We start from the raw sequence: 25,633 nt of genomic DNA on the forward strand, positions 1-25,633 counted from the left end.
GGGGGTGAGGAGCTTCAGGATGCAGCCGTTTTCAGGCGGAATCGGCCCCTCGGCGTGGGTTACAGGATCATTTCTCCCCCAGCGGCACCGGAGCACTAGCAAACTCCGTCCGCCATGTTGGCCTGCTAGCCACGCCCCCCCTGTGTCTGTGACACTGTTGTGTATTGCATTTTGCAACTCGCAAATTGCGGGTCGCAAATCAGTGCAATTGCAAGTTGCAAAATGCAAGTGTTGTACAGCTAGCCCTTAGTGTTTTTTCCTGACTGTGCACTCTTAGGGGCCGATTATGATACTGGACCTAAGGTTGGAGGCTTTACGACCAACATCGTCGGTTTATATTCCGATCAGCTGATTACGATACAGCCGGTCATGATTGAAACCGGCTGGTCATTCCGGCTGGCTTCTGACAGGCTCAAGGAGCCCATTGGCCAGACGGAACTGGCCTGTAATCCATATTAATGGTGGTTTATGCCGTCTGGATTACGATGCATGGTTTCCGCCAGGGTTTCTGTAGAAACCCTGTTGGAAAGCATGTTTGTGGGCCCCTAGTAGGGCCCCCTTTCCCTTGCGGCCTTCGGTTGGAGGCAAGAAGGCACATAGGGTGCCCCCCTTTGAGGTGCCTGCCATGAGGTGCGGGGATTAACACAATCTTCCAGTTCTCTATGGGAGCTTGTGATATAGCCGGCGTACGGCTGTAACAGAAGCTCGCATAGAGAATGCAACCACACCATGTGCAGTCTCATCATAATTAGGCAGTCGGGACTGCCGACCGGAAGTCGGTCGGTCCTGTTTCCACCACCTTGTTGGTCAGAGAAAATAAGTACCAACATCGTAATAGGCCTCATAATATATAATGCCTACCAGAATGCATGATATATGACTTCTACACCTTGTAGTCCTCATTATCTTATTTCATTGTATTATTTAACATTTGCTATATATTGATGTATAGACTTGTATGGTTCATTTTCTATGTATACTGTGAGTGTGATGTAAAGTGCCCTGACAACATACATTAGAATGAGTAGCACTGTAAAATAAATTAAATGTGAAAGAATGGCTATCGAGAAAGGAGAGGAACCTTTGGGCGGTGCTAGTGAGGTAATTCGTGGAGAAGGAGGTCATGGGGGAGGCCCGTGCTAACAAAGATTGTTGCACCAGACGTCAACGCCCTAAAGCTGACCCTGTTGCACAGTTCCTCACAAGTACCCATGCAACCTCTAGTAAATAAACCCCATGAGTTTCTTAAGTGTATTGTCTGTAAACTACATCAGATTCCCCCCTCCCAAGTGGCAGTGTTATGTCAGAATACACTATCCTGTTTCTCAAATAGTTGAACAGCAGTTGAGTGGTGTCCCAATTTCACTGCCAGTTTGAGTTTCAAATACAAGTTTATTGCTTCGAAAAGAAGATACCCTAAAATAAATTGAAAAATGATACCCTCCTACATTATTGTAATGTATTGTATTGTATTGTAATTGCATTTATATAGCGCTTACTACCCCTGATGAGGCGTCAAATCACTTTTTCGGCGAGTAGCAAGCTACTCCGGGACCCCTAGATATTAGTGTTGAATTAGTATAGTGAAACATGCAAGTACATTTTAAGTGGTGGATAGGTTAGTCAGTTATTTGGATTTGGAATGATAGCAGAAGGATAGAGGAGGACAAAGGATTGTATTTATATAGCGCTTGTTGACGCACGCTATTCAGGAAGCCTTCAAAGGATTAGTGATGAATTAATATGGTGAAACAGGAAGTAATTTCAGTGGTGGATATTAGTCATGTACTTGGAGTGAAAAGGATAGCGGCGAGATAAAAGGGGAAGAAAGATTTGCATTCAGATAGCACTTGTTACCCCTGATGGGTGTTGAAGCGCTTTTCTGGCGAGTAGCACGCCACTCCGGAACCCATAAAGGATTACTGTTGAAAATTAGTATAGTAAAAAATATGAAGTAATTTGAGTAGTGGATATGTTATACAGTTATTTGGGTAGTTTATTAGTATAGTTTAACATGAAATTTGAGAAGTGAACATGTTAGTCTGTTAATTTTGATTGAAAAGGATAGTGGAGGGATAAAAGAGTGAAGGATTTTTTTTTTTATTGCTGCTCGTCTGCCTAAAAAACCAAAGTGGGTCTTGCTCAGTCAATGCATGCTCAGATTTCATGTAGGCCCATAAAGCTTCATGCAAAGGATCAGAAAATCATTCACACAATAACTTTGAATCCAGAGTATTCAGATCTGTTTTCATTGACCATGTCATGGACACCGGTCTTACTTGTCATATCAAGAACACTCGCAAACTCCTGAGGCGGAAGCCGGGAGATAGGCTTCTCTTTATTTTAAAATTGTGTACAATTGTAATACTGTGTCACTTGAGCACCCTCTGATTTTAAAGTTGGACTCACCTGGCCCCACGAACGCCAAAACCAAGCGAAGCGCCATAGCCGGCGTGACGATTGGCCACGCCCCCTTGGAGGCCACGCCCCCTCCCGCCCTTCAGGTATTTAAGCGCTGATTGCAAGCGCCGCCTGCCAGAACACTCGCAAACTCCTGAGGCGGAAGCCGGGAGATAGGCTTCTCTTTATTTTAAAATTGTGTACAATTGTAATACTGTGTCACTTGAGCACCCTCTGATTTTAAAGTTGGACTCACCTGGCCCCACAAACGCCAAAACCAAGCGAAGCGCCATAGCCGGCGTGACGATTGGCCACGCCCCCTTGGAGGCCACGCCCCCTCCTGCCCTTCAGGTATTTAAGCGCTGATTGCAAGCGCCGCCTGCCAGAACACTCGCAAACTCCTGAGGCGGAAGCCGGGAGATAGGCTTCTCTTTATTTTAAAATTGTGTACAATTGTAATACTGTGTCACTTGAGCACCCTCTGATTTTAAAGTTGGACTCACCTGGCCCCACGAACGCCAAAACCAAGCGAAGCGCCATAGCCGGCGTGACGATTGGCCACGCCCCCTTGGAGGCCACGCCCCCTCCCGCCCTTCAGGTATTTAAGCGCTGATTGCAAGCGCCGCCTGCCAGAACACTCGCAAACTCCTGAGGCGGAAGCCGGGAGATAGGCTTCTCTTTATTTTAAAATTGTGTACAATTGTAATACTGTGTCACTTGAGCACCCTCTGATTTTAAAGTTGGACTCACCTGGCCCCACGAACGCCAAAACCAAGCGAAGCGCCATAGCCGGCGTGACGATTGGCCACGCCCCCTTGGAGGCCACGCCCCCTCCCGCCCTTCAGGTATTTAAGCGCTGATTGCAAGCGCCGCCTGCCAGAACACTCGCAAACTCCTGAGGCGGAAGCCGGGAGATAGGCTTCTCTTTATTTTAAAATTGTGTACAATTGTAATACTGTGTCACTTGAGCACCCTCTGATTTTAAAGTTGGACTCACCTGGCCCCACGAACGCCAAAACCAAGCGAAGCGCCATAGCCGGCGTGACGATTGGCCACGCCCCCTTGGAGGCCACGCCCCCTCCCGCCCTTCAGGTATTTAAGCGCTGATTGCAAGCGCCGCCTGCCAGAACACTCGCAAACTCCTGAGGCGGAAGCCGGGAGATAGGCTTCTCTTTATTTTAAAATTGTGTACAATTGTAATACTGTGTCACTTGAGCACCCTCTGATTTTAAAGTTGGACTCACCTGGCCCCACGAACGCCAAAACCAAGTGAAGCGCCATAGCCGGCGTGACGATTGGCCACGCCCCCTCCCGCCCTTTTTCGCCCCATAAAAATATGTGTCCTCACCGTACGCGCAGCGGACGGGCGCAGCGGGCGCGCTGTCAGCGCGCCGAAGGCGCGCCTAAGGCAAGCCCGTCTGGGCCCGTCCGGGCCCAAACGGCCTTAGGCCCAGACACTATGCCCGACTCATATAAGCGCATAACCTATACCCAAGATACGCTTCCAGCCTGGTGCACGAATAAACATCCTCAGTGTAAGTACATCCTCAAGGAAGACACCCCTTTCACGGGCTGTACCCTCTGCAATCCGGCAGAGGAAACGGAACGCGGCCAAGCGCTTCGATTCGGCCTTCTGAACTGCAGGTCCCTTGTAAAACATGCCCATGAAATAAATCTCCTCGTCCAGAATTCCATGCTGGACGTACTGTTTTTGACAGAGACATGGATGACAGCAAATAGTGACTCTGACATGGTCAATGCAGTTCCACCAGGTTACCAAAGTTGCTCTCTGAATAGACCGCTTGGCAGAGGTGGCGGTCTAGCCATACTTTACAAAGACCTTATTACTTGCAGAATCGAAAAGGGAAATGTCCAAGACTGTGAAAACTGCAACTTCACTTTCCAGATTTCGCCAACAATCTCGCTGTCGGGGCTACTAGTGTACCGACCGCCAGGCCCGCTAGGGGAATTCGCTGGCACTTTAATGGATCACGTTATACTAAAAACAATCACTGCATCCAATTTCCTACTCTTAGGGGATCTTAATCTGCATTTCCTGGACCCTGCGGATAATACCGCAGCAAACTTACTAGAAGATCTTACGTCAGTCGATCTTCATCTCCTGAACTCAAAAGCCACCCATGAGAAGGGCCAGCTCTTGGACCCGATCTTTACTAATATCAGGACTTTCAAAACCCAAGACCCCACCCCCCTCCCATGGACAGACCACCTACTGGTCCCCATGCACTGGGACCTCCAAACCACCCCGGCTCTAAAACACAAAACCAGGACACTCGGGAGACGGTGGCATAAGCTGAAACCAGAGGAGTGGGAAGCGAAATTAAGAGAATCCACCACACCTCTCTCCTCGGATCCCAACAAGGCGGATAGAGAATTTAATGGCTGGCTCACCCACTCCCTAGACAGTCTTGTCCCGCTAACTAGCACCCTTAAACACATCAAAAGGATCAATCCAGCCCCATGGTACACCTCTCCTGAACGCACTAAGGAAAGAGTGCAAAAGGACAGAACGTACCTGGAGGAAAGACAAGTCTGCAAAGGAGAAAGACGCTTATCAGCTATCTCTGAAAGCGTACAAACTAGCACTTCATAACGCCAAAAGGGCCTTCTATGAGGATAAAATAAAGAACTCCTCCTGCTCAGCCAAGGAGACCTTCCTTATCCTTAAAGAGCTCCTCCATGTCCCTGACCCCCCTCAAAAACCTATGGACCCCAAAGCAGCAGAAGAAAAATGCGTCAATTTAGCTACCTTCTTTGACGAAAAAATTAAAAAAATCCTTGTCTCTCTCCCTGCTGCTAAACCCGACACTTCTGGGAACACCAAGGACCTACAACTCCCACAGAGGAATTCCCCCGCGAAACCCGACATACCCCAGCTAGCGCTATTTGGCCCGGTTACCATAGAGGAAGTCGCAGTATCCTTTTCGTCAATCAAGAGTGGCGCCCCCAGCGACCTAGTACCCATAAGATTTCTCAAAGACCTCGCCCATACCATTGTGCCCCCGCTGACCGCCCTAATCAACATCTCTTTAGCCCAAGGGGAAGTCCCTATGAGTTGGAAGGAGGCGGTCGTGAAAGGGCTTCTTAAGAAACCTTCACTAGACCCAGAGGACCTCTCTAATTATAGACCTATCTCTCTCCTCTCCTGGATAGGCAAGGTCGCAGAGAAACTTGTAAATAAAAAGCTGTCTCATTTCCTGGAATCCAACCGTCTCCTCAAGAACTCTCAGACGGGTTTTCGACCAGGTCAGGGTACTGACACCGCGCTCCTCGCAGCAGTGGAGAAGACCAGAGAAATTCTCGATTCAGGAGGATCAGTGGCAGTGGTCCTCCTGGATCTGAGCGCGGCCTTCGATACTGTCAGCCACCAGGTCCTAACCCAACGCCTAGAAAACATCGGAGTGAAAGATACAGCACTTAAATGGCTCGCGTCCTTTCTTCACCAACGCTCTTTCCAAGTCTGGGAATGTGAAAGCCGCTCCTCCTCCATCCCCCTCCGGTGTGGTGTGCCACAGGGCTCATCATTAAGCCCCACGTTGTTTAACGTGTACATGGCCCCACTGGAGGAGTTGGTCTCCCCTTTTGGAGTCACCATTGTCAGTTATGCTGACGACACCCAGCTGGTGGTAACTCTATCTCACCCCAAGCTAGAGCCTTCCAATCTCCATGACTGCCTCTCCAATATCCATCAATGGATGAGCGACTCCGACCTGAAATTAAATGGGTCAAAAACGGAGATTCTTCTCCTAGGGCATAAAACACAGAATCTTCCACCAAACATCTGGCCTATCTGTATGGGTGAACCCCCTACCCCTAAGATGGAAGTTAAGAGTTTGGGAGTATGGTTAGAGAAAGATCTCACCTTTAGAACGCAGGCAAGGAAAACGGCGGGCACTTGCTACGGCCTACTTAAATCATGCAGAAAGGTGCTCTCTCTACTCCCCTTCCAGTCCCGACTACTATTGATCCAAGGTCTAGTTGTGTCCAGGCTGGACTACAGCAACGCCATTTACTTAGGAGCCCCGGAAACCACTCTCCAAATACTACAGAAAACCCAGAATGCCGCTGCCCGGCTGCTCACGAATACCCCAGCCAGAACTTCAGCCAAACCCGCACTGAAAAAACTTCACTGGTTACCGATCAGGGAAAGAGTCATTTTCAAGGCCCTGTGCCTGGCCCACAAAGTACTGCACAACGCAGGTCCACCAATCCTAAGCAACTGGATCACACCCTACAAACCTACCAGAGCGCTTCGGTCGGACCATGAAAACCTTATTGTGGTCCCCAGGGTGAAAAAGGCCCGCACAGGAGGCCGCCGCTTCTCGGTCCACACAGCGCAACAATGGAACGCGCTCCCGCTGAAACTCAGATCAGAACCTAACCTCCTGCGCTTCAGGAAATCTCTTAAAACCCTCCTTTTCCCTTAAATCACCCCCTCTCCCGAACTTCCTTCCTTCAGGACCACGAGGTTCAGCGCTGGGATACCCGTTGGGTGACTTCGCGCTCTATAAAAACCTAAAATAAATAAATAAATAAATAAAAATAAGTCGTATTTTAATTCACCTTACCACTTTAAGGAGCAAACCAACCCATACTTTTATGGATTCTGCATGTCGTTGGTGGTACGCGGGTCTCCTGTGGCTTGGACTGATACAGAAATGCTTGCCTTTGGGGTCAGCTATGAAAATGCACAATATTTTTAAATCCATTCCTGTGCTTGATCAAAAGATCACCAGTCAGCACCAGGTCTGGACACAGATCTACTGGTGGTTGCCACTAGTGACCCAGTGTTAATGATGCGGAAACTATTGTTACAATGGACCCTGCAAAGCAATATCAAAGGACCTCACTAAATTATTTCATTGGGTGCAAGTCTAGTATAGTGTTTCTTCGTGGTCCGTCTTACACTCTTTTGCCAGGATGAAGGTCTTCTTGAAGGCCATGCTCCTCTTTGCTCAAAATATTATTTTTCTGGACCCCTTGGACCAAATGGTCTAACTGATAAGGATACTACCTTATGAATATTGTAAAGAGCTATTTACACACATATGGTTAATATCCAGGGAATTATGTTATGCTGCTTAAAAGTAAGTAGTCATTGTTTTTCTGTTGCCAGGTCCTAGCCTCATCCACGTTAGTTACAATTCTTTCAGTATAATATTTGTCAATAGATTTGCTGAAGAATATTCAAAGGATGGATGGCCAGGCTCATAGGTGGTTTTTAGGCTCATGTGTATTCCAATAAAAGTGGGCACACAGGCCCCCACCCACACACCACACACTTGCCTAACTATCTTACTCTAGCAGGCTACGTTCATCATCTGTATTACAGCTAGGAAATATTATCTGACTAGTTGTTATGGATTCAAATGCCAAGATTTAGAAATATGCAAAGGGCATTTGACTTGTAAGGATAAATATTATTAGAATTATATAACAACCATATCTAATTAGTAGTATTTGAAGTAAAATGTTCCCTTTTGCATCTGATGACATTTCTTTTGTTTTGCTGAGCACTGCTATCAATAAAAGTCATTTCTAATATGGTCAATGTATTTAAAACAAATAAACTGGTACGGTTGTGCACACTTATTCAACTGATTGCATTTTCACAATTCTTTCCCCCCCAAAATTGGATACATAATTAACAGATGCATGGAAGTACTTCCCTACACATTGTGATTCTGGCTGGTTTGCCTATAACCGGAATTGTTATAAGCTTCAGAAGGAGAAGCAGAGCTGGATTAACGCTTCATCTTCTTGCAATCAGAAGGAAAGTGAACTCATGAGTATTACCTCATTAGCAGATGTTGAACTGCTGATTACTCTTCTTCACAATGGTAAGTAGTAGTTCTTGCTGTAACCCATTCTTACATTATGTTGTTTTAGGTCTGACTTGACAGATATAGCTGTACAAAAGTAGTTAAGGAAAGGAAGCTACAAAGAGCGGCAGGCTGAATCCAGTTCTGGATCCTTTTTGCAGCCATTTTTGATTGGGCAGCAGGTGTGTTGGCCAGCCTTTCAAGCAGTGCCTTTGCTCATAACAGACAGAGATGTTGGTAATGTAGACCCCCAGTCAACTACAGTAGAATGGAGCTTTCTGCTGTGGAACCCTGTGGCAAATATAGCAAGAATGGGTTTTACATTCTGAACTCTCTGACAAACACAAAAGTGAGGTGTACTATTTAGTGAACTCTCTGACAAATGGAGTATGAACGCCGTTACATTGCGAACTTTGAGACAAATACAGTAGGAAAGGGTTTGACATTACATACCCTTTGAAAAACATGGTATTCCACCTTAATATTAATTCCATAATATAATGCTACCAACACATCATGACCAAAATATCAACAAGGTGAGTATACATAGGTTAGTATGGGCTCGCTTTGCTTCACATGTATGTACTTTGATTATAATATACATTTATATATATATGTATAAAGCTGATGGATGGAATGCATGTAAAAGTCTCCGCGATTTGCAATCATTTGGGCTGCATCGAATTCCATGGTTTTTCTCCTATTGTTGCCGCTCCAGACAGAGAGCAGGCATGCCTAGTGCGACAGTAGAAACACAAGCAACCTCAGGCTGGTTTTGTTCTAGTTAGGTATAGCTTGGTTCCAAGAGCATATTAAGAATGGGACCCATGTTTGGGACTACCTGTTACAGTTAAAGTGTTGCACTGAGGAAAACACACAATTAATGGATGGAATGGATACCAAAGTCTTGACCAATGGATTTTTGCTCGAGGACATATCTCAGTTCAATATATTTTGTCCATTATGCCACACCAGACACTTTAGCCCAAAATGAGAAGCCAGATCCGCTTGGAACTGGGGCTGGACCATGTTTGATTTGGATTGGTCACAAACATATTAGGGCCATTTAATCTCTTTAGGTATACATCTCTCATTGAAAAACCAGTACCCCAATAGGTGCACATAAAAGGAGAAGACACATTTATTCATTCATTCCATAGTATAATGTCAATACAACAAACAATAGAGTCATGGCATATAATGGAAAAGGGTGACAGATATTACTAAATATCCCACTAAAACTTAGGACTCCAAAGCATCCCTACCCAACTAAGCCACTATAACGGAAATCTAGAGACGATTAAAGCTTTTTAGACTTTTGAGTAAAAATCTGTGGAAATCTTGGCAGATTCCCTCTCTCACTTGCAACTGAGGGTCCACTCAATTTGAGCTGCATTGGGCCGAGCCCTTTCTGCAGGGTCACTTTTGCCCTCTTTTGCTGAACCCGTTTTTGTTGGTGTTAGTACTGCACAGTTTATTTCTTTTCACCAGTGGTAAAGTGCTTGTGCTCTCCTTTCTGAACATTGTAAAATTGGTATACACCTGGTCAGATTATTTAATTTATGTGCAGATCCCTAGTATATTGTACTACATGTACCCAGGAACTTGAAATTAAATGCTACTATTGGGCTGCAGCACTCATTGTGCTAAAATAGTCCTGTAAGGCATGTCTCAGTCCTGCCACTGCACTCTGTAGTGCAGTTGTAAACTGCTGTGTTGACATAACAAAATAAACCTTTTGCCAAGCCTACGCCTTCCTTTTGAATACTTATATGTCACCCCTAAGTCAGGCGCTGAAAGCTCTGGGGGCATGGTGCATGGCATTTAAAAAGTAGGGCATGTGTACTTAAGGTTTACATGTCCTGACAGTGAAAAACTACTAAAGCTATTTTCCCTGTACCAAGGCTATCTTTCCCACAGACTAACACTAGATTTCCATATTGCACTTAAGAAGTGATAATCCTCTAAGAACTCAGCGAAATTTAGGGCTGAGAATAGACAATGCAGATAAAGTATGTTGTAGTACCAAGGATCCCAGGTACAGAGGCACTCTCTGTCTGAACTCGGTTGCTCTTTCTGGAGCATTCAGTGGAACAAAATCAACTGCTGAACCGCAAACCGGCCACAACTAGCGACCCACAACTGCTAAGCGAGCCGACCTCCCGCCTTAAGTAACCTTATGCAGATATGCATGAGGGTACATACATATTCTTAACCCTTCTTGCAGCAGATTTTAAGTAGTACAGAACATATTTACACACATACTGCATGAGTAACGTTGATTTGGAACATCAGGGGATATAAACATTAACTCTACTTAAACAGGGGTACTCAAATCATTAAATCCTCACTCTCAGAATAACGAGTTGGGAAGAGGAAGGAGAAAAAACATAGACAATACATTGGATTGCTTTATTATTTTCTGTGGCTTCCTTATGAAGGCGATATGCCGAAACACGCGTAGAATGATGAATAATCAGGCCAATATTTTGCAAGAAGAGCGAATAATTAGGCCATTGTTTTGTAATAAATAATATACAAATTAGACCACTACTTTCTAATCAGTCCGTTGATCAATATATAGCATTTTTTATAATGAATGTCATTATTTAAAGTGTGCAAGAGAAATGTGTAGTAGTATGAATGTGTGAGTTAGCAGAGAATGAATGGTTATCTTTGTGATCAATCCTCATGCATCTGTAAATTATTAATTATTTGTCATGTCTATTTTTCTATATTATTATAAAAAAGAAAATATTTTTCTATTTATTGCATTGCTTGTCTCTCTTATGATCCTAGTATATGCCTCCAGTTTCTAGACCAGTATCATTAGTTGCCTGACCTTTTTCTTAGATGCTACTCTATCCCTGCCTTGGGCAAACATTGTTGTAGCAGGGGACCAATTTATTTACTTTATTGGTATAGAATCTCACCATAGCACCTTTTATGAATGTATGTATGGGTGCATGTATATATATATATATATATATATATATATATATATATATATATATATATATATATATATATATATATATAAATTCATTAGAGTTGCCCCTGTGGAAAGAACACCAAGTGGATTAGATTTCGCCTTGATTTAATGAAATGCTGCAATTACACCTCCAAAAAGACTGGCTTTACAAAGAAAATTGTCCCTCGACCAAACGCCTTTCAAGTTTCCTCTTCGTCAGCAGCCTCTGGACTGCAAGTGTTCAAGGCACAGCTTGTGCATATTTTATCCATTACGAACTTCCCTTTGTGGGTGTGGCCGCACCATCGGCCTTCTGGTTCATGTAGTTCGCACTCTTACTCCAGTGAGTTTTGCCTTGTTATTGCTCATGGGTCATCAATAACCTCAGTGGGCGAAAGTCACACAGTTCTTTGGGGGTGCACTGCGTTCGCCGCATTTCACCACTTGCACCACCTCCCGATTCACGATGTCATCACTCGAAGGCATCTCGGGCCTGCATTAGCAGTGTCTTCCTTCCGCGACCGGACAAGGCCGCAAACATAAATTCATTAGAGTTGCCCCATTGGAAAGAACACCAAGTGGATTAGATTTCGCCTTGATTTAATGAAATGCTGCAATTACACCTCCAAAAAGACTGGCTTTACAAAGAAAATTGTCCCTCGACCAAACGCGTTTCAAGTTTCCTCTTCGTCAGCAGCCTCGGGACTGCAAGTGTTCAAGGCACGGCTTGTGTATATTTTATCAATTACGAACTTCCCTTTGTGGGTGTGGCCGCACCATCGGCCTTCTGGTTCATGTAGTTCGCACTCTTACTCCAGTGAGTTTTGCCTTGTTATTGCTCATGGGTCATCAATAACCTCAGTGGGCGAAAGTCACACAGTTCTTTGGGGGTGCACTGTGTTCGCCGCATTTCACCACTTGCACCACCTCCCGATTCACGATGTCATCACTCGAAGGCATCTCGGGCCTGCATTAGCAGTGTCTTCCTTCCGCGACCGGACAAGGCCGCAAACATAAATTCATTAGAGTTGCCCCTGTGGAAAGAACACCAAGTGGATTAGATTTCGCCATGATTTCATGAAATGCTGCAATTACACCTCTAAAAAGACCGGCTTTACAAAGAAAAATGTCCCTCGACCAAACGCGTTTCAAGTTTCCTCTTCGTCAGCAGCCTCGGGACTGCAAGTGTTCAAGGCACAGCTTGTGCATATTTTATCCATTACGAACTTCCCTTTGTGGGTGTGGCCGCACCATCGGCCTTCTTGTTCATGTAGTTCGCACTCTTACTCCAGTGAGTTTTGCCTTGTTATTGCTCATGGGTCATCAATAACCTCAGTGGGCGAAAGTCAAACAGTTCTTTGGGGGCGCACTGCGTTCGCCGCATTTCACCACTTGCACCACCTCCCGATTCACGATGTCATCACTCGAAGGCATCTCGGGCCTGCATTAGCAGTGTCTTCCTTCCGCGACCGAACAAGGCCGCAAACATAAATTCATTAGAGTTGCCCCTGTGGAAAGAACACCAAGTGGATTAGATTTCGCCTTGATTTAATGAAATGCTGCAATTACACCTCCCAAAAGACCGGCTTTACAAAGAAAATTGTCCCTCGACCAAACGCGTTTCAAGTTTCCTCTTCGTCAGCAGCCTCGGGACTGCAAGTGTTCAAGGCACAGCTTGTGCATAATTTTATCCATTACGAACTTCCCTTTGTGGGTGTGGCCGCACCATCGGCCTTCTGGTTCGTGTAGTTCGCACTCTTACTCCAGTGAGTTTTGCCTTGTTATTGCTCATGGGTCATCAATAACCTCAGTGGGCGAAAGTCACACAGTTATTTGGGGGTGCACTGCGTTCGCTGCATTTCACCACTTGCACCACCATGTTTTCCCCATGCAATTTTCCAGAGGGACCTTTAGCCAGGGCTACAACTCGAATGGCTGAACGGAATTACACCAAATTTGGCAGAGAGGTAGAGTTCGGTTCGCAGATTGTGCTTTTCTTTAAATGGTGTAAATCCGTTCAGTAGTTTCTGAGAAAATTACAAATAAAATCATAGCGATATATTCAGAGACAGATTTCTACACGCGTACGGAGATCTGTTCAAGTATGAGCGCGAGCTGCTTGCTGATTGTGTAGCGATTACAAGGTCGAAAGGGCTAATTCCCTACTATGTACGGAAAACGGAAAACGTCCTTAGGACTACAGCTACCAGAATGCCTTGGGGCCTTCTCTACAGACATAAGCCCCTCCTCCACAGGGGTAAGGTGCTTGTCAATGTACCTGCTTCCAGAGAGGAATGGCGGATGGTACTCCCCGCCGGATTCCAGCATGAAGATTCGAGCTTCTGTTTTCATGTACCTGACCTGTCGAAACCCCGACCTCCGAAGACTTCGGAGAGTGTTCGAGACAATCGTCGTGCAATACCTGTGGAAGGAGAGCGGGCTCACCTCCTTCGTATCAATCCTTTTCCCTACGGAAAGAGAAGCCGCGATGCAATTAAACGCGCGGAGTCGCTTTTCAATGGCACATGAGTAAAAAGAAAGCATTTGTGCTGCTACTTGCGTCTGACGGAAAGACGCGTTCGGTGCACTTACTTTCAGTATTAGGGGAGAATCCCTTAGTGTTTTGTGGACACAGTGTAATTTCAATTCCGTGGAAGCCTGTTTGGAAAGAGCTGGACATTTGCTCTGAATTAAGGACAAGTTTTGGTACTATAGTAAATGATCCATGGAACCCGTGTTGTGATTGCAACAACGTATTGTTCAAAAGGAAGTCAAGTTCCTTGTTCTAGTGACTTTTTATGTTTTGGTGTTTGGCAGCATTCTAAGACTGTGCACCTTTTGGGGAAGTGATTAGTCGCAGATATATACCCTCAGAAATTGGGCTGAAGTTATATCGGATTTTGGATTCGAAGGTACTTGAGGAATCCAAATATTTTCAGAAGCCTATGAAACTTTGGTGAGTTGGAGGAGGGGACGAACAATACCTTGTATAAATAGTATAAGAGAACAGAGACTAATCATTTGCTTTGTCGCCCTGTTATACAGCGTTGGAGGCCCTTTCCGACACAGCGCAGAGTGCATACCACGCCCTAGAGAGGAATACAGAAACCAATCAATCAAAGCATTTATATAGCGCACTACTCACCCAGAGGGTCTCAAGGCGCTAGGGGAGGGGGGTCCGCTACTGCTCGAACAGTCAGGTCTTGAGTTGCTTCCTGAAGGCGAGGTGGTCCTGGGTCAGGCGGAGGTGGGTCAGGAGGGAGTTTCATGTCTTGGCAGCGAGGTAGGAGAAGGACCGTCCCCCTGTGGTGGCTCTTCGGATGCGGGGGACGGTGGCGAGGGCGTGGCCGGTCGATCGAAGCTGGTGTTTGGGAGCGTAGAAGTTGAGGCGGCTGTTGAGGTATCCTGGGCCTTGGTTGTGTAGGGCTTTGTGTGCGTGGGTGAGGAGTCGGAAGGTGATTCTCTTGGTGACTGGGAGCCAGTGCAGGTCTCTCAGGTGTCCGGAGATGTGGCTGCGATGGGGGATGTCCAGGATGAGTCGTGCTGAGGCGTTCTGGATCCGCTGAAGTCTTTTCTGGAGTTTGGCGGTGGTTCCGGCGTAGAGGGAGTTGCCGTAGCCCAGACGGCTGGTGACGAGGGCCTGGGTGACCGTCTTCCTGGTCTCGGTGGGGATCCACCGGAAGATCTTTCGTAGCATGCACAGGATGTTGAAGCACGACGAGGAGACGGCGTTGACTTGTCTGGTCATGGAGAGGGTGGAGTCCAGGATGAAGCCCAGGTTGCGTGCGTGGTCTGTTGGTTTGGGTGTGCTGCCTAGGGCGGGGGGCCACCAGGAGTCGTCCCAGGTGGAGGGTGAGGATCCCAGGATGAGGACTTCGGTCTTGTCCGAGTTCAGTTTCAGGCGGCTGTTCTTCATCCATTCGGCTACCTCTTTCATCCCTTCGTGGAGGTTGGCTCTGGCGGTGGCGGGGTCGTTGGTGAGGGAGAGAATCAGCTGGGTGTCGTCGGCGTAGGAGATGATGTTGAGGTTGTGCTGGCGTGCGATGTCTCCGAGGGGGCTCATGTGCACGTTGAAGAGGGTTGGACTGAGCGAGGAGCCTTGAGGAACACCGCAGATGACTTTGGTGGCTTCAGATCTGAACGGGGGGAGGCGGACTCTCTGTGTCCTTCCGGCGAGGAAGGAGATGATCCACTCCAGTGCCTTCTCCTGGATTCCGACGTTGCTGAGTCGCTGCACTAGTGTACGGTGGCAGACAGTGTCGAAGGCCGCGGAGAGGTCTAGGAGGATGAGGGCCGCTGTTTCTCCGTTGTCAAGCAGAGCTCGGATGTCATCGGTGGCTGCGATCAGGGCACAGCTTCTTTATTATTTTATCCACTTCCCCTTTTCCCCCGGGGCACGAGTTCACGCAGGGAGTATATTCTTCTCTGTTGGAGGTCGTGTCGAGAGGGATTGGGGGGCTTAGCTCCGAACATCGTCTCCGCCTGGCACAAGAACAAGGTTAGTGGCGTTCTTTATTCTTGCACTGCTGCCAATCCCTACAGATTGGCTGTCAGCTGTCTGTCAACAGTCGAAACCAGGAAGTGTTGGCGGCCATCTTGTGCCTCTGTAGAACCGAGTCACAAGAAAACCGTAGAACAAAGTTGACAAATAAGGAAAGGGGGCAGGGTAGAAACATTCTAACCCTATAGAGTTGGTCAGGGGGTCGTACATGGATGTTTAGGCTTTTTTTTTTTAAAGAAAAATCGCGGCATACTCATACAGAAATCTGTACAATTACGAGCACAAGCTCATGCTGATTGGCTGTCAACTGTCTGTCAGCACTCCAAACCAGGAAGTCTTGGCAGTCATCTTGTTCATCGCTAGAACCGAGTCCCAAGAAAACCGTAAAACAAAAAGGGGGCAGGGTAGAAACATTTTGACCCTATAGGCTTGCTCAGGGGGTCGAACAGGGAGGTTTAGGCTATATATATATATATATATTTTTTTTTCTTAAGAAAAATTGCGGCATACGCGTACGGATATCCGTACAATTAAGAGCAAGAGCTGCATGCTGATCGGTTGTCAACTGTCTGTCAGCACTCCAAACCAGAAAGTGTTGGCAGCCATTGTTTATTTTGAAGTATACAGGGGGCTCACGGCTCTCCTACATTCTTCGGGGACCGCCACCTTCCTGGGGCAGTAATATTAAAAATAGGGGGGTCAGTGATGGCACGGATTTCCCAATTCCGGGGAGTTCCACTTCTCTGGACTTTTTAATGTTAGGAGGGGGTCGCGCGGCCTCCATACTGGAACCCTTGATAGCCCTGGGGACCATCATTTCCCAGTGCCGGCTCTTGCAGTGTCGCAGGGTGCCTATCCCCGGGACACTGCTGTTTGCTATGGTAGGGCATGAGCGCCGCGGGTCACACTTTAGCACAGCCAACCGGTTCACTATTTGAAAGAGAGAGCAAGTTAATCTGCTGTCTCTTTCAAGTAGGAAAGCAGATTGCTTTTCATTAGAGAGAGCAGCATGTAAGCTGCTCTCTCTGAGAAAGCAATACCAGCTCTCGAAGGATGCGGGGAGCCGGCTGGGATCGTGGGGGCATTGGCGTTCTCCCCACCGTCCCCAATGTTATTTTTTGAGTCCCGGGGGATTGGGTCCCTTTGCATCTCCTTAAGCATTTATACATATAACTTCTGCAAAATCTTTTCTTGTGTTGGGGAACAGAGTATTACTCCAGTGACTTTGTCGTCCATGTATCTTTTTTACTTTTTCTTTATTTGAATTCCGCTTTATTTACAGTATGTTTCTACCTTACTTCACAATGAGTTCCACAGCGTACCGTCCGCTGCAGTGTTCTTAGCCTTTTTGTTCTTTTGGTGACTTACCAGTTTGTGTTCAAGATTCGGTGAGCTATTTGTGTTGCTTTCCTTTGTGTATCTTTTATGCAGCCTTTTTTTGTGTATGTTCTTTTGTATCTAACTTTATTTATTCAGTGCTTCATCCAGTGTTCTAAATATAGGAATACATCTGTAGACATGTAGTTTACTCCTTTCCTTTGCCTCCCTCAACCCTAATCGATGAACGTAATAGGGTGAGTCAAACTAAGGCAGTGCTGTTGTCATTGTTTTAAGTTGTTTAACAACAAGGGGTGGTGATGGACAGAGTTTCTGAAGTAAGCAGAATACTCTCACCCAGTCAAGAGATCAGGGCTAGATCCAACACCGTTTTTTAGCTCACTGCACCATCCCAGCTCAGAACCTGGCTATATGCAAATTAGTCTGTTCCTGTCCCAGTGCATGATGGGAACAGGGCAAACCAAACTACCAAGCCAATTCTTACACTGGGAAGGAAACAAGCTTCCGGGGACCAGTTTCTGGCATTACAGCCGTCTTCGGCCCGGCTTGCTTGAATCCTGATGGTGCAATGAGCAAGGGACTCTCATCTGAGTATACCCTTCCACGCTTATGGTGGACAAAATATTTAACAACAAGGGGTGGTGATGGACAGAGTTTCTGAATTAAGCAGAATACTCTCACCCAGTCAAGAGATCAGGGCTAGATCCAACACCGTTTTTTAGCTCACTGCACCATTCCAGCTCAGAACCTGGCTATATGCAAATTAGTCTATTCCTGTCCCAGTGCATGATGGGAACAGGGCAAACCAAACTACCAAGCCAATTCTTACACTGGGAAGGAAACAAGCTTCCGGGGACCGGTTTCTGGCATTACAGGCGTCTTCGGCCCGGCTTGCTTGAATCCTGATGGTGCAATGAGCAAGGGACTCACATCTGAGTATACCCTTCCACGCTTATGGTGGACAGACTCAGACAAGAGTCCCTTTCTCACTGCACCATCAGGATTCAAGCAAGCCGGGCCGAAGACGGCTGAAATGCCAGAAACCGGTCCCCGGTAGCTTGTCTCCTTTCTGGTGAAGAATTGGCTTGGTAGTTTAGTCTGCCCTGTTCCCATGATGCACTGGGCCAGGGACAGACTGATTTGCATATAGCCAGGTTCTGAGCTGGGATGGTGCAGTGAGATAAATAACGGTGATGGATCAAACCCTGATCTTTGGACTGGGTAAGAGTGGTCTGCTTAATTCAGACACTCTGTTCATCACCACCCCCTTTTCTGAATCGTTTTTGGCCACTATAGGTGTGGCAGGGTATACTCAGACATGAGTCCCTTTCTCACTGCACCATCAGGATTCAAGCAAGCCGGGCCGAAGACGGCTGAAATGCCAGAAACCGGTCCCCGGTAGCTTGTCTCCTTTCTGGTGAAGAATTGGCTTGGTAGTTTAGTCTGCCCTGTTCCCATGATGCACTGGGCCAGGGACAGACTGATTTGCATATAGCCAGGTTCTGAGCTGGGATGGTGCAGTGAGATAAATAATGGTGATGGATCAAGCCCTGATCTTTGGACTGGGTAAGAGTGGTCTGCTTAATTCAGACACTCTGTTCATCACCACCCCCTTTTCTGAATCGTTTTTGGCCACTATAGGTGTGGCAGGGTATACTCAGACATGAGTCCCTTTCTCACTGCACCATCAGGATTCAAGCAAGCCGGGCCGAAGACGGCTGAAATGCCAGAAACCGGTCCCTGGTAGCTTGTCTCCTTTCTGGTGAAGAATTGGCTTGGTAGTTTAGTCTGCCCTGTTCCCATGATGCACTGGGCCAGGAACAGACTGATTTGCATATAGCCAGGTTCTGAGCTGGGATGGTGCAGTGAGATAAATAACGGTGATGGATCAAGCCCTGATCTTTGGACTGGGTAAGAGTGGTCTGCTTAATTCAGACACTCTGTTCATCACCACCCCCTTTTCTGAATCATTTTTGGCCACTATAGGTGTGACAGGGTAGACTCAGACATCAGTCCCATTCTCACTGCACCATCAGGATTCAAGCAAGCCGGGCCGAAGACGGCTAAAATGCCAGAAACCGGTCCCTGGTAGCTTGTCTCCTTTCTGGTGAAGAATTGGCTTGGTAGTTTAGTCTGCCCTGTTCCCATGAGGCACTGGGCCAGGGACAGACTGATTTGCATATAGCCAGGTTCTGAGCTGGGATGGTGCAGTGAGATAAAAAACGGTGATGGATCAAGCCCTGATCTTTGGACTGGGTAAGAGTGGTCTGCTTAATTCAGACACTCTGTTCATCACCACCCCCTTTTCTGAATCGTTTTTGGCCACTATAGGTGTGGCAGGGTATACTCAGACATGAGTCCCTTTCTCACTGCACCATCAGGATTCAAGCAAGCCGGGCCGAAGACGGCTGAAATGCCAGAAACCGGTCCCCGGTAGCTTGTCTCCTTTCTGGTGAAGAATTGGCTTGGTAGTTTAGTCTGCCCTGTTCCCATGATGCACTGGGCCAGGGACAGACTGATTTGCATATAGCCAGGTTCTGAGCTGGGATGGTGCAGTGAGATAAATAACGGTGATGGATCAAGCCCTGATCTTTGGACTGGGTAAGAGTGGTCTGCTTAATTCAGACACTCTGTTCATCACCACCCCCTTTTCTGAATTGTTTTAAGTTGGCAAAACAGTAGGTAGTATAAATAAATAAATAAAGCACTTGATACAATGCAGAGTGACACTGTATTTATTGTATTTAATTTTAGAATATTTTGAATATAATATACACTCATGTAGAAAATATTGTTGCTTTAATTGTATGATACATTTTTAAGATATTTCATATGAATCACCACATATTCTGATATTACAGTGAAGATAACATTAAGGGTTTATGTTTTTGTACAAGGACCTACAACATAAGAAATTCAGTATGGAAAATCAATAAAACAATTTGGAAGGCGGTTTCGAAATTAGTAACAGTGTCATAGAAGAGCTAAACATAATTTTTATAAGTAGGGAGAATGGAGAGGAAGATATAAATGCTGTAGATATCAGCTGTGATTTCCTAGACTAAACTTTAGATGCTGATTTTGTGGAAGCATTAGATGACATCGAGTATGATGTTATACGTTTCGAAATTGATAATCAGAAATATGAAATACATGATGAAATTGTTTTAGAAGCTCTATTCAGTTATGAGAGGTTATTTTCTTCAGTCTTCAAACCACTTTATTCGATTGATAAAAATCATAATAGTACAAATACAAAACACAAGACAATTCAATATATATAGGCGATATAAAACTGTAGATCATTAGTACACAGATATATATATAAATGATTTAAAACTAGAAAGATATATCAATTAAAAGAAATTCATGGTATTTAAAAATTCAGGAGGAATACACAGTTCAATCATCAGCGGGAATCTTTGTTTCCTAAGACGAACAGCAGCAATAAGAAAACGAGCAATGTTAAAAATGTTCCAGGTATTGTCTAACAATTGAAGGTACATTAGTTCTTGTCTAACCTGAAGAAAGCCCTTGCCCCTCAAAAGCGGAATTAAAGTCTTCTTCCTAATTTCAGTATAAAAATCAGAAAACATTATAAAGTGCATAATGTTTTGATTTGAGAAGCTATCACAGTTGTGTTGTGTTTGGCTGAGGTAGTAGCTATAATAAAAAGGCTCTATAAAGGGCATTGACTTTGAATCAAAATATGAAATTCAGGAATAATTAATAACTCCAGTCAAAAAAGGCAGCAAGTAGGTCTGTATATTTGTGGATGATGTGTTGATTGAGTGGAAGATGAAAAAGGTGAAAATTAAGAAAGGCAGCAGACGTTGAAACTATGCACTGCCTTGTAAAAGAACTGGGTGTTTTGTTTTTCAGGCCATTATAGAGTGTTAGTCGGATTCCATAGTGGGACCCTGAGAAACTGTCAGTACATCTAAGGAGGGAAGCAACTGTTTAAATTACATACACTGTGCGATAGAAAGGGCGCAATAAAGGACGTAAGTGTGCAAATTATGCACTGTCATTCATCTGTAGTAGTTTCCAAGACGGCTCAATAAAGGGTCTGCACTTTGAATTTGTATTACAAGAAGAATTGATAACCGCAGCCAAGAAAGGCAGCCATTGTGCAAATTTTGTACTGCTTTCGGCCGGAGGTGTAGCTGCAACAAAAAGGCTCGATAAAGGGCCTTGACTTTGAATCAGAATATGAAATTAAAGAAGAATTGATAACCCCAGCTTAGAAAGGCAGCAAGTCTGTAAACTTCTCCGTGCTGTTGGCCGGGGTAGTTGTTACAACAAGAAGGATCGATAAAGGGCTTGCACTTTGAATGCGGATATGATATAGAACAATAGTTAATAACCACAGCCAAGAAAGGCAGCAAGTAGGTGTGTGTATGTTTAGATGATGTGTTGATTGGATGGAAGATGAATAATGTAAAAAATCAGAAAGGCTGCATGTGTGGAAATTACCTACTGCCTTTAGGCGAGGTAGTAGCTACGACAAAAAGGCTTGGTAAAGGGCCTTGACTTTGAATCAGAATATGAAATTAAAGAACAATTGATAACCCCTGCGAAGAAAGGCAGCAAGTGCAACATTTTCCACTGTCTTTTGCCGAGGTAAAATGTACATGAAAAAGGCTTGTTAAAGGGTCTTGACTTTGAATCAGAATATGAAATTGAAGAGTAAATGATAACTTCAGCCAAGAAAGGCAGCAAGTAAGTGTGTGTATATGTTATGTTATGTTATGTTATGTTATGTTATGTTATGTTATGTTATGTTATGTTATGTTATGTTATGTTATGTTATGTTATGTTATGTTAGGTTAGGTTAGGTTAGGTTAGGTTAGGTTAGGTTAGGTTAGGTTAGGTTAGGTTAGGTTAGGTTAGGTTAGGTTAGGTTAGGTTAGGTTAGGTTAGGTTAGGTTAGGTTAGGTTAGGTTAGGTTAGGTTAGGTTAGGTTAGGTTAGGTTAGGTTAGGTTAGGTTAGGTTAGGTTAGGTTAGGTTAGGTTAGGTTAGGTTAGGTTAGGTTACGTTAGGTTAGGTTACGTTAGGTTACGTTAGGTTACGTTAGGTTACGTTAGGTTACGTTAGGTTACGTTAGGTTACGTTAGGTTACGTTAGGTTACGTTAGGTTACGTTAGGTTACGTTAGGTTACGTTAGGTTACGTTAGGTTACGTTACGTTACTAAATCATTTATTGAGCGCACTAACACTGATTAGTTTCTTGGCGCTAAAATTGACAGTAACACAATCGGAGGTGGAAAAGGTGGATTAAAAAGCTTGTCTAAAAAGCCATGTCTTCAGTGCTTTCCGAAAAGGTAAGAGGTCTTGGCAAGACCGGATCTCCAGGGGAAAGGTGTTCCATAGGCAGGGGGCCAGTGCTGCAAATCTGCGTCCACCAGAACGTTTAAGTTTAAAGGGGGGGTCTGGAGCAGGGCTAGATGGAGTGAGCGAAGGTTGCGGGAGGGGACGTGTCTGGTGATCAATTGGTTAATAAATTTAGGGCTTTTGCCATGTAATGACTTAAAGATCATACAACCTGCTTTGAAGTAGCAGCGTTGTGTGACTGGAAGCCAATGCAACTTGATGAGAAGAGGAGTCGCCGCCTGCCATCTTGGTTGCTTCAGGATCAGCCTAGCAGCATAGTTCTGCACCATCTGGAGACGCTTAAGTAAATAGTTAGGGAGACCTAGGTAGATGGCATTCGCGTAATCCAGGTGTGACAGGACAGTGGCGATCACAACCTGGGTAATCGCTTCAGGCGTTAGTAGTCGCCTGACCTTCCTGATTTTTTTTAGCTGGTAAAAGCATTTGGAGACCACTTGTCCCACTTGTGCTTTTAGTGAGAGATCGCTATCCACAATGACTCCAAGTATTTTAGCCGATGGTGATGGTTGCGGAGCTTGACCCAGGTCTGAAGGCCAATAGTGAGGGCCCCAGTACTTAGCACTGTCCCCCATCAGTACCAGTTCAGTTTTACCTGGATTTAATTTCGGTTGATTTTGATCCATCCAGGATTTAATAAACCTCATGGTTGACTGGAAATGATTCATAGAGTTTTCGGAGTTATCCATGGTGAAGAGTAGCTGCAGGTCATCTGCGTAGTTGAAAACTCTCACCTGTTTGTCCCTCAAGGTTTGTATAAGGGGGAGTATGTATATGTTAAAAAGATGGGGTGACAGGGAGGAGCCCTGTGGCACTCCACATGAGATGGCCTGTTTAACATCGGTCAAGTCCCCCAGGCGCACCGCTTGGGAGCGGTCCTCCAAAAAGGACCTCAACCAGCAGGCCGCCACGCCCTGTATGCCGGTCTGTCCGACACGGTCGATCAAGATGTTGTGGTCGACCGTGTCGAACGCGGCCGACAGGTCCAGTAGCACCAGGGCCTGGGGAGAACGTCTATCTGCGCAGTCTCGCATATGTGGATGATGTGTTCATTGAATGGAAGATGAATAAGGTAAAAAGTAAAAAAGGGTGCAGACGTGCAAAGTAACCACTGTCTTATCAGGGAAGTAGATCATTGGATTCCCAGCTCATTACACAGACTGTGCTTATGTGTGAAAATTAGCCACTGCTATTCACGAGAAGTAGTTATCAAGAAGGCTCAATAAAGGGCCTGCACTTTGAATTTGTATTACAAGAAGAAGAATTGATAACCCTAGGCAAGAAAGGCAGCAGGTGTGCACATTTCTCACTGCTTTCGGCCGGGGTAGTATCTCCATTAAAAAGGTCCGATAAAGGGCCTTGAGTTTCTTGTTTTTGATGAGGTTGATAGACTATTTGACGTAACAGAAAAGTTCATCGCAATAAATGCAAAGAAATTTAAGTTTACCAAAATCAAGATCAATATGTGAGTATGGACTGCTTGCCGAAGATGCTGTTGCGGCAGTTGATGTGCTTGGTGCAGCAGCAACTGGGTTGTCCTGCAATCTCTGTGTTGCAGCTCAAGCGAAGTTGTTGGGGTGCAAGTTTTTACATGTCGCACCATAGTTGGTGTGCCAAAGGAGTATTTTTTGGATGGATAGCCCCTTGAAAGAGTTGTTTGCTACATTTTACAGATTAGTTTTGGAGTATTAACCTTCTTCTGGGGTTGTAGAAATGACAAAAAGGTTTGATAAAGGGCCTTGACGTTCAATCAGAATATGAAATTGAGGAATAATTGATAATCCGAGCCAAGAAAGGAAGCAAGTGTGCATCTGAAGCAATAAAGTTCTGTGGAGTGTGTGATGATGTGTGGTCCAATCAGCACGGATTGGTAGCAAAATCTTTAAAATCAAGTTTTCTAATAAATATTCGTTGTCCATTCACAGAAGTAAGTTGAAGTATATTTTCAAAGAGTATGATGTATTTTTTTCTAAATAAGTCATCTCATTCAATACGGTCACATGGTGATGATTTGTGGTGCACTGAGTTAGTAATACCTTTGGCGCTGAGCTTGAATGTACCCTGTGATGATGTGTGGTCAGGGTGAGGTACAGTAATTGAAGTAATGTCTTTTGTTGATTGAATTCTGCATCAATTCCATTTAAAAGGGACAGTATGTCTCACTGTGACATAAAAGTGCTAAATCTTGTTTGTGATGATTTATGATGCGCTGAGTAAGTAGTATCTTTGGCGGTGAGCTTGTATGTTCCCTGTGCAGTGTAGATTGAAGGCAGTTGTTAACAGACATAGACGAATGGTTTTTGTCACTTATTTAAACAAAATGTGAAACACATATAGTAGAATTTTGTCTGCATTAAATAAATGTAGGCTGAATTTCCTAGTGTTCAAAATTTAAGAAAATGTGAGGATATTGTGCAATTGTCTGTGTTTTAAGTAAATCATGATTGTATTGAATGTTTTCTGTAGTGCTGGCGCTCTTGGTATCGAGTTGTGAACTCTACTGAGCGCAGAATTGATTGAAGGCACTTCTCAGCACACATAGTGAAGAGAAATTTACATGGAAAACTGAATTGAAGTTGTGAACCCTGCTGTCTGTAATTAAGATCGAAGGTACTAATTGATAGAAACATTGATGAATGGTATTTTGTACAGTTAACAGAATCTTAGGACAGAGTTGAATTGTATCTGCGTTAAGGAAAACAATGTTGAATGTAATGCTGTCCTTAATGTAGAAGGAAAGTTGAATTGAAGTTGTGAACCCTGCTGTCCGCAGTGTAGATTGAAGGCAGTTGTTGACACAAAGATCGATGAAGGCTATTTTGTACAGTTAACAGAATGTGAGGACACAGTATAATTGTCTGTGCCTTAAGGAATGCAAAGCTGAATACAATGTTGTCCTTACTGTAGAAGAAAAGCTGAGTTCAAGTTGTGAATGCAGCTATCTGCAGTGTAGATTGAAGGCAGTTGTTGACACAATGATCAATGAATGCTATTTTGTCACAGTTAACAGAATCTGAGGACACAGTACAATTGTCGGTCTTAAATAAAGCAAGGCTGGATTCAATGTTGTCCTTAGTGTAGATGGAAAGCTGAATTCAAGTTGTGAACCCTGGTGTCAGTAATGTAGATCGAAGGCAGTAGTTGACAAAGACATGGAGGAATGCTTTTTGTAACTTATTTAAACAAAA

At 44.9% G+C, this 25,633-nt stretch overlaps 1 protein-coding gene across 1 annotated transcript in view; it reads left to right on the forward strand.

The window, feature by feature from the left end:
• The window catches only part of PLA2R1 (phospholipase A2 receptor 1), a 1,083,903-nt gene that overhangs the window by 303,323 nt on the left and 754,947 nt on the right, over positions 1–25,633 (forward strand). The window contains exon 4 of the mRNA XM_086956636.1: positions 8,073–8,261. Within this exon, the coding sequence (XP_086812762.1) occupies positions 8,073–8,261 (189 nt within the window). The remainder of the gene's footprint in view (positions 1–8,072; positions 8,262–25,633) is intronic.

This window comes from Lissotriton vulgaris, chromosome 2_1 (assembly GCF_964263255.1).
Source record: "Lissotriton vulgaris chromosome 2_1, aLisVul1.2, whole genome shotgun sequence".
In the NCBI taxonomy this organism is placed as follows: domain Eukaryota; kingdom Metazoa; phylum Chordata; class Amphibia; order Caudata; family Salamandridae; genus Lissotriton; species Lissotriton vulgaris.